This window comes from Pogona vitticeps, chromosome 6 (genome assembly GCF_051106095.1).
Source record: "Pogona vitticeps strain Pit_001003342236 chromosome 6, PviZW2.1, whole genome shotgun sequence".
Classification (NCBI taxonomy): Eukaryota; Metazoa; Chordata; class Lepidosauria; order Squamata; family Agamidae; genus Pogona; species Pogona vitticeps.
Window position 1 is genome coordinate 35,285,066 of NC_135788.1, and position 12,091 is coordinate 35,297,156.

Below are 12,091 nucleotides of genomic sequence, written 5' to 3' on the forward strand. Positions count from 1 at the left end.
AAATGAATGATGATGGGCACTTTGCTCAGTTATGGAGGGCTTCGACCGATCTTTATACTTATTTCTTTTAAAAGGTAGCTTTCTTTCAAAAGTTTTTGTCTTATTCAAGCCCTGTGTAGCACATCTAAAGACAAATGAGATCACATTTGACTTATGTGAGAGGAAATTTTGAGCGTCATCAAATCAAGATTATGGAGTGTACCTATGTTTGATGTATGTATGGACATATATCTTGGTTCTACGCTTGCAAAAGCAAATACTGTAGGTCTTAAGGGATAGAAATCAAGTGATGGGAAATAAGCATCTTGGTTTTGCGTTTCTATATGAAAATACACATTTCAACCTTCTGAGGCTATCAGTATTTGCAATATGTTTCTGTGGTAAAACGTGCATGCAAAGCGATATACTGTATACATTTTTAAAAGGTGCACAGTGAAAAATGCATATATTTGGAAAATGCACATGAACACATTTGAATTGTGCATAAAAATGTGTACCAAACACATTCCTTAGAATAACAGATGCAAAAGGTGTACAGTTTGGAGGAAAGTGCATAGAGTTACTTAAACATTTCTGTGTTTGTGTGGATGTGCATATGGAAGAAGTCCCTATAACTTGTCATGGATCGATGAAAATGCAGGTGGAAAACAGGAACTTTTTACATCCCAAGCCCTTAGTGCAGGGGTCCCCAAACTACAGCTAGTGGGCCACATTGGACCTGCCTTGACTTTTTATCTGGCCCAGGCATAGGAAGAGGAAGGAAGGGGGACCCAAGCGATTCCACACACCCCTACTATCTTTACAAAGAAAGCAGGGTGGGGGATCACTTGGGTCCCCCTTTCCTCCTTCAGCCCTTGAAAATGTTTAAAATATACTATGCGGCCCTCACACTGAAAAGCTTGGAGACCCCTGCCTTAGTGGCATGCTTAACAATTTAGAGAACAACACTTATATGTACTGCAAGCAAAATTTAAAACAAGAGCTTGAAAAGAGCAGCAGACTCAGATCAACAGCCTGGACTCTCCACCATATCTTGTTCTTCTTCTAAACACAGTTACAACTTCCCATTAGAGATGTCAGGCTTTGTAATTTTTTATTTTCATTTTGCATACATTGTTCTCAGTTACTTACAATACTAAAATATTATTTAAAATGGATTTAACTATAAGGGGTATCGTAAAAATCAGAACCTACTGTGTAGCTATGGATACATACTAATAAAACAATAATAATCAGAGCCCTATGAATGCTTGCTTGAGGACTAATGCTTTGGAGAAGAAACCATATTTGAAGACAAAGGTTTTTCCTTTCCTTCATTTCTCTCTCTCTCTTCACATCAATGGTTTAGAAAGGAAATTGATTCAACGTCTTCCAAAGGGTTGCCTCTTCGACACTGGATTCCCTTTTCACAGGGCTGCTGAAAGTACCAAATCTGAAAGAGAGCAAGCAAAATGTCAGACAAAATGGAGGGGTCCTGAAAATATTCCTCCCCATAGATTTACAGACAAGACAAGGTCTAACTGCTTTGGTGTCCTCTGCTGCTAGTAACCCACCTTCCTTGATCAAGCTATGTGAGGTTTTAGGGAGGGGGGTAGTTTGATGAAAACAGGGCAAGACTGGCATGGAAATAAGATGCAGAAAGAGGCAATGTTTGAACCCCACTGTGATCTGGGGTTTAGTCTGAAAACTTTATGGTTCAGAACCACAACTTATTGCTTATCTAGGTTATGCACTTCTTTATTTTGAGAAGTGACACATGACAATTGAATTAATTTGATTGTCATTTTGCTAATAAAAGGAAATTTTAAGTGCAGAACATCTCAAGGGACTCGGGCAAGTTTCTTGGGAACATTATGGAGAGGGGGAGTCTGTGTAGTGTACAATGAATATCTGCTTGAAACCTGTAGAATCCCTCCCTCCCTTCCTTCCTTTCTTGATCCCCTAGAGCCAAAATACAGCCCTTCAGCACCATGGGAAGAACCCAGCCCAACACACCCCAAATTAAAAACAAAACAAAATGCTTTGTTCAGACATATCTCTTTTTACTCTCTAGAGTCTAGACAGTACAGTATGGGAGATTATTTTTCCATCTATTGCCTCCCAGTACTACTAGTCCCCTGATCCTCATTTTGGGGTAATTTTTTAAAATTGGGGGCATTACAGTGCATAAAGTGGATTTTTCAGTTTTAAAAAGGCTTTTAAAAAGAAATCTATGGGAAAAGGTCAAGGCACTGAGGTACTTTCAAGGTCTGGGGGAAGGATGTGTGGCTATCAGACCTCTAGAACTTTTCTGCCCATGCCCTACATCCTACTCAGGTATTTCAAAATGTAGCCAAGCTAACTCGTTAAGAGAAAATGAGGACACGGGTCCCCTGAGTCATGTCTCCATCCCCTGGCCCTGTCACTCTCCAAAAACTGGAAGGTGTACATCTACAGCAGGCACCCTGCTTTGCATGTGGAGGATCCCCAAATAGTTTAGAACAGAGTGTGGGGAAGTTATGCTTGAGCTACTGCTCTCAGAATATCTTAAATAGCATGGCTGAGGATTCTGGGAGATGTAGTCTTAAATGTGATTTTTTTCATGCTCTGATTTAGAACCATGTTGGCTCAGAGTTCTAAATCGTGGAAGGTTTTAAACTGAGTCTACTGCGGGTGTCTCTAGCTCCATGTTACTCTTGCAATCCTAAATTTATTTTATGTTTTAATGCATACAGATAGACATATTGTGTTGTTGTGGAGTGTGCTGTAGACACAAATTATCCTGGAGAAACTTCTGTAAACATTTCTGGCACTCTTACACATTGATAAGGCTCCCCCTACAAATCTTTGTTTTCATTGTTTAAATTCAGGCAGCAAATCTTTTAAGATCTTACCAAATTCATATTTGGCAAATTCATATATATTATGGACTTTTATTATTATTATTATTATTATTATTATTATTATTATTATTATTATTATTATTATTATTATTATTATTATTATTATTATTATTATTATTATTATTATTATTGTTGTTGTTGTTGTTGTTGTTGTTGTTGTTGTTGTTGTTGTTGTTGTTGTTGTTGTTGTTGTTGTTATGGTTATGGTTATGGTTATGGTTATGGTTATGGTTATGGTTATGGTTATGGTTATGGTTATTGTTATTGTTATTGTTATTGTTATTATGGTAGCTTGACAGAGACTGGTTCGATAACTTTGTGAGTTGGATACCTGGAGAGCCAGAGGCTGGGTGTTCAATTTCCCATTGTACCACCCACGAGAAGAACCAGCCTGTGCAACCTTGGGCAAGCTGCCTAGTTCCAAAGTGCTCCTGTAAGAAAGGAATGCTAAACCACTTCTGAAAACTCTATACCTAGATAACCCTGGGAAGGATCATCATAAGATGGAACTGAGTTCATGGCATTTAATTAATTAATTAATTAGGTCAACTGAATAGTGAAGTTAGTATTCTTATACTTCATCATTCTGTTAAGTTGGTATTCTTGTTTATATTATGAATAATATTCAAAGGCCTGAATTTTAGAGAAAAACCAAGGAAATTTTTGTGATAGGAGCAAGATTTCTCAGCGTGAGATCCCCTACTTCAAGATACTTCATGGAATTTCTTGGAGTTTTTGTGGCCATTTTCCCTGACAGAAATGTCAAGCTGAGCAGTAGTGTTACAATTCCTATACAAAAGGGCATCTTTCCTACAGAAGGTTCACTGGAAAGAATCTGGAAGTTCCCTGTTATGGAAAGATAGGAAGTCTCACTGGAGTAAGGAATTCTTAGCAAAGAGTCTTTGGGAGGGCAAGAGTTTAGAAAAGCATTGAGACTCAAGAATTTGTTTGCATCCCTAGGCTGAAGAGGAGCAATCCTCCCTAATCTTAGTGGCAAGAAAAATGGAAGGAGCTTTGAGCTCAAAGAACTCTCTCAAACCTGTGAGCAAAAGGAAATGTGTGCCTAATCAAGCTTCCTGGAGGTGACCTTCCAAATCTGAGAGGCAAGTTGGCTGCAGGTTTGATGCTTCTTTCTTCCTGAAAGTTTCTTCCAAATCTCAGTGGCAGATTAGCAGTTGAATGTGGCACCTTTTTCATGGCCGGCGTGCTCATTTTAATGATGTTCTTCAGCTCCCAGTCCTTCAGTTCTTCAAGGTTCAAATTTCTCTGCTTTTCTTCTATAATGTCTTCACTAGACTAGAAGGAAAGCAATAATGATAACACAATTTCAAGGTAATGATAAATTAGTGGCGTTGCTAATTATATGAGATGTTTTAGCCATATTGACCATTTAGAAGTGCTGAATTTGCTTAAATTTAATTGCCATTAAAAATAATCATAATTGTCATCACACCCCTTAAACTTGAAGCATACAGCAGTTAATTTTGAAAAAACTAATGTAGAATATCCCAGGAGTGTACCCAGTATCTATGTATTTTAGCCTTTCAGAAATAATGGCCAAATTCCTGTTGCACAGATACACCGGCAGAAGGGAAATTACACAATTCACTGATTTATTAGTCCCTGTCTGAATTCTGGGTTGAACACCAAGCCACCTGATTCCACAATGAGGAATCCAAGGAGGGACTCATTAATTAGCAGAAATTTGCCACTACAAGTTATGTCATTTCCCTTCTGTCAGAGTATCTATGCAATATCATCTTGGCCATTTGATTGGGTATTTTAGGGACCCTTCATGTGAGAAGTACTTTGGCCTTCTGCAAATCATGACATTTCTTTTGGCTTTGCATCTGTAATGAATCCGCAGTAACATCTGCATCTATGAAAGAGACTGAGAGGAGAAACAGATGAGACAAGCAGCTTTGTGATTAGAAGTAAAGCTGACTTAGGCAACAGTGGATTTATGCTTACTCTCCAACATTGAATCCCAAGTTGCAGATTGACCTTTAGTTCTTTGGTGACTGGTCATTGTGGATCAAACAATTGGTTCCATTTCCAGGTTGATTGTGCAAACATAGCAGCAGTAAATGATGCATTTCTGCAGTGAAAATAGACTATACTCTCTTAATTTCCCATCTTGCTTGTCTCAGATCTTATTTTGATTTTGCTTGAACTGCTGAAAGGCAACATAGATGTAAGCTCTGATCAGGGAAGCTCAGGGAAGTAATTTTGTTGATATTCACAGCACCTTGAGGTGTTACTTAGCAAATGGTTTCTCTGTGTGAGGTGTGTTGTATTTATACATGCATAAATAATCTGAATCCACCAAAGGAGAAGGGCCCAAAACAGCAAGATCAAACCAAAGCAAATGCACTCACTGTTCTGACAATGTAATGTAACAAACACTGAACAAAGTGAACACTTACTTTACAGCTTTCAAAAAAGATAAATACCTCACACAAAACAGTATGTAAATCTATGTATCTCATATGAAAATCAGGGCACGTTACACCACAATATATAATGTATCAATATAAATAGACAGTATATTTCGCTCATGATGTAAATTTCTCTCTCTCTTTTGTAACAGCCATTTAAGATTATGCTGCTCTTTCAAATCTTACTCAGATGACTTTGCAAACTGAAGAGCAGCTAACTTGGGTTCCCACCTGAATTGAAAATTTACTTTGATAACTGAAAATAATTATATGTGTGCAGTTATAAATACAGAGGAAATGAGTGATGAATGATCAGAAAGATTATCTCAGAGTAGGAGAAGCCTAAGCTCCCAAATACAAGGAGGTATTGTTGTGAGTAAACAAATACAAACCACTGATAGTAAATATGTTAGCTGAACCATAACAGATGAAAAATTATGACAAAACAACTGAACCGTACCAACCAACTTCTGACAACATCTATTTAGCATGGGGCAATTCGTGCACTGCTTCAAAAACTTCACCTAATTGCTGTGTTTATGTTAAGAAGAAGGTCAGCTGGAAAGGTGAATTTTTTTAAAAATGACAAGGTATAAATAAAGAACTGTGACTGTCATGGGAATACATCATAAAGGAAACACTATAATTACTACTGGCATACTTGATCATACATGATATAACAACAGATACTCCAAAACTCACATCCTGTCCCTCCAATAATTTACTTATACCAGAATTAGCCTATGCTATATAACCAGAATCTTGGTTTTATTGTTAATATTTTTTAAAATAGGGAATTTATACAAAGAAAGACCATTCTATCTGATCATTGAGACCATCAGGGAAGCAAAGCAAAGCAAAGCAAAGCAAAGCAATCCCTTTTTACTCCTCTGGTGTATGTCAATGTTTAATAAATTGTACGGAGAGGGGGGAAATCAAATGAATGAGTTCTAATTTTACTTTGTGTTTTTTTTTCTTTTTTGAGTACTCAGATCACTGGCAGGAGTGGGGCAATGTGGAGCCTGCATAATAAAAAATAATAAACTACCCAGCAGGTGCTTTGAGTGCTATAGAACAGTATACAAGCAGAATACTTTGATCCTTACTTTCATACAGGAGACAATTCTTCTCCTGTGAGAAGGATCCATATAGCAGTTCAGATCACTCCAATTTCTCCACCTTCTGATTATCAATGCCCCTTTCCTGTCCATCTCCCCACCTTTGTCATTCCATGGGCCACAGGAACTTCCCTTTTTTAATTCAGTTAAGTAAGTGATATTGTGCTACAGCAATGCATCAACCTAGAATGGATACTCCCTTATACCTGAAATAGTGCTGTGTTACTTAGGGTAATTTAAAAAATGTGAGGATAATAGAACAGAGGGGTTCTCTACCATCCTTTCTACTGTCATAACCTACTGCTTATGTCATAGTGTTGTCACCAAAGAGAATGCAGCCCACAGCTCTACTTGGGAGTGAATTAAGCAAACACACTGAGTGCAGAATGTGATAATCAGGAGCACTCCTAATTGCGTACATCAAATAAACTGCAGCCCTGTGCCAGAAAGGAGTGGAACAGCTCACATAAGGATGGATTATTCTTACTTAAAACACATGTGATTGCTAGAAAATAGTGTGAACCAAATCGTACCAGAAGTGAACCAAATTTAAGTTTGTCTGATCACTCCATCAGTTGTAAAAACTGACTATATGGACGATTGTTAATTAAATGTCTCAAATCATTACTGGAAAATGGAAGACAGAATTCCTGTCACAATATTTAACATAATATTGCACACAGATTGTTTGATTGGATATTAATAATCAGATCCAAGAATGGAATATGTGTATGATGCACATGGCCTGTAAATTTAATATTAATATCAGTTGAATTAATCCACATGAAAAAATGTGGGCCTATAGTAAATGCTATAGAAAGATTATCTATGTAATGGTTGAAAGCTGAAACATTTCTTGTATGGATTAATTGTGGGACTCAGTATGTATGTGCATTCTAATTATGACAACAATAAATTTGCAATACTTTGGACTAGAGGGTTATGGAACTCCTGGAATACAGGGGAATTAATTTGAAACATGCTTAGGATCAGACTGCTAATATCATAATTTATTATTTATTATTTATTTATTTATTAAATTTATACCCTGCCTCTGTAGACCATGTCTACTCGGGGCGGCTTCCAACATAGAAATCAATATAAAATATATATAATCATTAAAAATACAATTACTATATTAATTAAGACAATTAATTTAAGAAAAAAAATTACCAAGATGGGGTAGGATAAGGAAAGAAGAAATGAAAAGACTTAGCTGACTGGAGGGAAGGCCTGCCTAAATAGCCAAGTTTTTAATTGTCTCTTAAAAACACCCAGTGAGGGTGCCAGCCGAATTTCTGTTGGGAGGGCGTTCCACAGCCGATTACTGGACATTTCTGGATTAATTATGATGCTGAACATGCTCTTGGCTAATACCGACTGAAATGCTTTTCTGATCCAGGACAGGTATTGGCCAACCTCAGAAATGTATTTTTAAAAGTTATTTATTGCCCATGAACCTTATTTGTTACTTACGATTTTAAAAGTGCCACATGAATAACAGATTATTAATCCATTGCTTTTTGATTACTTTTTAAAAAGAATTCTTTAAATTATGAATAATAATCATGGCCGTCAGTTGTGACATGGTGACCCTTTTCAGGGTTTCCCAGGTAGACAACGCACATCAGTGGTTTATCATCCCCTTCTTCTGGGAGAGCATCCTGGGACTGTGCAGTTTGCCTAAGGCCATAGAGGCTGACTCTACTCAGAGGAGGGACAGTGGGGAATCAAACTCCCAACTTCTGTCTCTGCAGTCAGATTCCTATACCACTGAGCTATCCAGCCAGCTGAAAAAATACAAAATGGCCCCAAATCCCTACAAATAACCCCCTCCCCAAAAAGCAGTGGTTTAGGAATAAAGAATATATATTATTTGTTACATTTTAAAAAGGAATGACATGATTAGCTATTTAAAAAAATGAAATGCTAGAGTTTGAACATCTCTTTATGTATCAATAGTTCAGTAGGGTTCTGAAAGACAATAAGATACTAGTAAAGAACTTACCTCTGGGTAGTTATCATCACTGTAGTCTTCTCTGCTCTGAATGTTGCTCGTTAATGGTTCATTGAGGCAAATGGTTTTTGAGGCTAAAAACATACTTGTGGCTAAAGTGAATAGGATGACTCTTTTCAGTGAGATCATTTTCATTTCTCTTAAACTCTGGACAGCAGAAGAAGTATCATCTTTTTATAGTATTAGACAACAAAATAATTCTTTCACCGTGACGTCAATGTGAAAACACAATATTTATTTTCATATGAATTAGAAGTGTAGTGCTAATTATGTAGGGGAAGAATGCAGAGAATTTGTTTTGTGAATGGGCTTAAAGAAAAGTATTTCTTCTGAAACAATGTTGATGGCTACAAATATTTTCCTTGCTTATTTTCCTTGCTTAAAATGCATTAATTAGGGCTACAATAATTTGGACAAATACAATCACCTTTACACTTAATGAATTGCCACATGTTAAACATATGCACCTCATTCCACTGTTTGCATCAGCCCCAGGCATTAGCACTCAGAAATAAAATGTCAGTGTGTTCTTGATGTAAGAATGTAATTACAGAAGTTCATGGGAGTTTCTTTTTAGAATATAAGACTGGCAGTCCCTGGTGTAGTAACATCAAAGGCCCGAGTCCAATTGTTAATCCCAATGGGCTTGGGCCCTTTAAATCAGAGGGAGGCAAAGTCTGACCTACAGACTGCATGAGGTCCCCAGGGTCTCAAATGGGCTCCAAGCACCCCCAGGCCCTCTTGCATTCCCCAGAACACCCTCCCCCCCAAGTTTAAAATGTTCCAATGACTCAAAAATGGGGCATGGGACACCATTTTGCCATAGGTAGTAAAGTGAGGGACTAGGACTCTGGTAAACAGGGTTCAAATCCCTGCTCAGCTATGGAAACTCACTGGGGGAGTGGAACTGGTAAAACCACTCCTTAAATATCTCACTTACCTGGGAAGCCCTATTAGGGCCACTATATGTCAGTTCTGGTTTGATGGCACAGTACACACACACACACACACAGGGCCTGACATTTATTGATTGATTGATTGATTGATTGATTGATTGATTGATTGATTTGATTTGATTTTTATCCCGCCATTCTAGACAATGTCTACTCAGGGCTGTTTACAATAAAATTATTCATAAAACAGTTAAAACAACAATTAAATCAACAATAATTAATCAAGATGGGAAAATATAAACAAAAGACTAAGTAAGAAATAAAAGTCAAGTATTGACAGGTAGTCCCCTCCCCAATACATATAATTATAATTATCTTTGTATCCTCTAATGGCCATTTATATATATATGTAAATAGGAAATACACACACACACACACACACACACACACACACACACACATACACACAAATGGCCATTAGAGGGTGTGTATATATATACCCTCTAATGGCTATTTGTGTGTGTGTGTGTGTGTGTGTGTGTATTATACATATATTTAAAATGGCCATTAGAGGGTGCAAAGATAATTATACAGGGAGAAAAGAAGCGTTCTTAAGAGAAAAAAATATTGGGTTGGGTTAGGGTGAGGGAATAGCTGGAGCCTTCCATGGATAGGTGTATGAGCTCTGTAAGCTGCCCACTCTTTCTTTAAATAAGTGTGGCTTATCAAGTCAGCATTCATGCAAGGCCCATTGATTCAGTGATCCACTGAAGTTGGCCCTAACAATTGCATTCAGTCCCAATCAGTTGGCAGAACTTTACTGTATGCTGGGAATTCCATTATAGCTTCTGCTTCCATTCAAGCAATACTTGTAACCATTTCATGTTGGAGCGGATTTTTCTTGGATAGTGAACACACTGTGCAAGAGGCTGTACTAATATATAATTTACTGAGCTTTATTAACCACAAAGTGTACTGATACTCTAATTCAGAACATGAAAAATAGTAAATAAATTCTTTATTTGACCATTGTGATAATATCTAATCAATGTTAGTCATGCTGGGGACAAACATCCATAGTCCTGCTCCCATGGTTTCGCCATAGCACTGAATATGGATCCTGCAGGAACCGTAGGAGCTGTGATGTACTGTTGGTTTAGTGAATACATGCTTCCATATTAAACGAAATGAAAATGCGATTGGTAGTAATGAAAAGAGCAACCTCGTCTTCTAAGCAAATCAGGTGGTGTGCAGTAAATCATTTGATTCCTGCGGAAGAGCAAGTTTTAATATTTTTTGCTGCATTTCATATAATAATGTAATGATAAATCCTTATTCATTATTAACAATGCATCGTGCAAAAATGATACGCATTACATGACTCATGTCACCAATAAGTATTGAACGATTTCCATAAAGATGAATAATTCATCGCATATTCATTTTGCCCCAGTGTGTAATGACCTATTTTATGGCTCATTTTGAAATAGCATGATTTAAAAATGCATACATTTTTTCATTGAAAAATTGGCCCAGTCATTTTTCATAACTTCTGTGAATTATTATGCGGCTGAACTGATATTTTCTTGGTCTATAAAATGCTGCTTGGTTTAAAAGTTGGAGAAGGTTCACTTAGTGTGCTCCTTCACCTAGCGATTTACCTGGTGTCCTACTATGGTGAACCTCATTAATCTACCTAACAATCAGAACCTGGAAAAGTTATCTGCCTGGATTACAACAACCAGAATTGCCGAGATACCATGTCATAAAAAAGGGCAACATCTGCATCTCTACCAAAAAAATGATGTCATCTTTAGTACCTACTTCCCTTGAGCCAGAGGCTTGAGGAAGTTACTTCTTGGGCGAGGACTTCCAGAATCTCCGCACGGGCCATGGTATCTCAAGGATTCTGGGTGTTTGGAGGAATTCTCTATGGCAGATTCTTAACTTTTCCAAGCTCTGCCCTGAGCTGTGAGATTCTGTGTCAAGAACTGCCAGATTTTCAGAATTCAAGGACTTCCGTTTTTATAATTCATCAAGAACCTCCAAGGGAGAATTATGGGAATGAAAGTTGTTAAGCTGGAAGGAGGTAGAACACTGCCCTCCATGCTATTCCTGTACCTTTTCCTTCTTCCATTGGTTATAAGACGAATCATGAGTTTGCCTGCTGAATTGTGGGAATCATGTGATTCTCTGAGACTTGCAAAAATGCACTCTATAGGGAAACAACCTCTGTCAGAACTCATCCTCCCATGCACCTTTGTGAATCTCAGGGAATCTCATGACTCCCACTATGCAGTGGGCAAGTGGGGCGCTTTTCTGACTGAAGGAAGAAGATATGGAGGTGAGAGGGTTGCTTTCTCTCTCATGCCAGTCAGAGGGTGTTCAATCCTATAATTTGTTTTCTGAGGGGGGGGGGATTCTTTGCTGTGTAAGTTCTTTAATTCCAAAAATCCCATTCCTACTATCAACCACTACCATGTGGTGAACAATCAAACTGTAGCCTCTCAGGAGAATAAAATTCCTCCTATACTTTAACATTGTGAGCTGCTGTGGGTCCCCTCGGGAGAAAGGCAGCCTAAACATGATACTAAAATTAATTAATTAATTAATTAATTAATTAATTAATTAATTGGCCCCACCCACCCTGGCTGGTCATTAGCTTTTCCTGAAGAGGAAATAATATAAAGCATCTCTGTATTATGTTTCTGGGTTTGTTGTGACTCCTGTCAGCTGATCCATA

General features: G+C 37.7%; 2 protein-coding genes across 2 annotated transcripts in view; both read right to left on the bottom strand.

Moving 5' to 3' along the window:
* Positions 1-5,335, bottom strand: part of CYCS (cytochrome c, somatic) — a 34,716-nt gene extending 29,381 nt beyond the window's left edge. Inside the window, exon 1 of the mRNA XM_020780877.3 lies at positions 5,331-5,335. The gene's annotated coding sequence lies outside the window, so the exon portion shown is untranslated. The remainder of the gene's footprint in view (positions 1-5,330) is intronic.
* Positions 1,077-11,785, bottom strand: NPVF (neuropeptide VF precursor). Its single transcript, XM_073002589.2, has 3 exons — positions 8,447-11,785; positions 3,922-4,178; positions 1,077-1,432 (listed from the first exon to the last, which is right to left on the bottom strand). Exons 1-3 carry the CDS (start codon positions 8,588-8,590, stop codon positions 1,345-1,347), a joined length of 489 nt encoding a protein of 162 aa, XP_072858690.2. The 5' UTR covers positions 8,591-11,785; the 3' UTR covers positions 1,077-1,344.
* Positions 11,786-12,091: the final 306 nt, after the last annotated feature.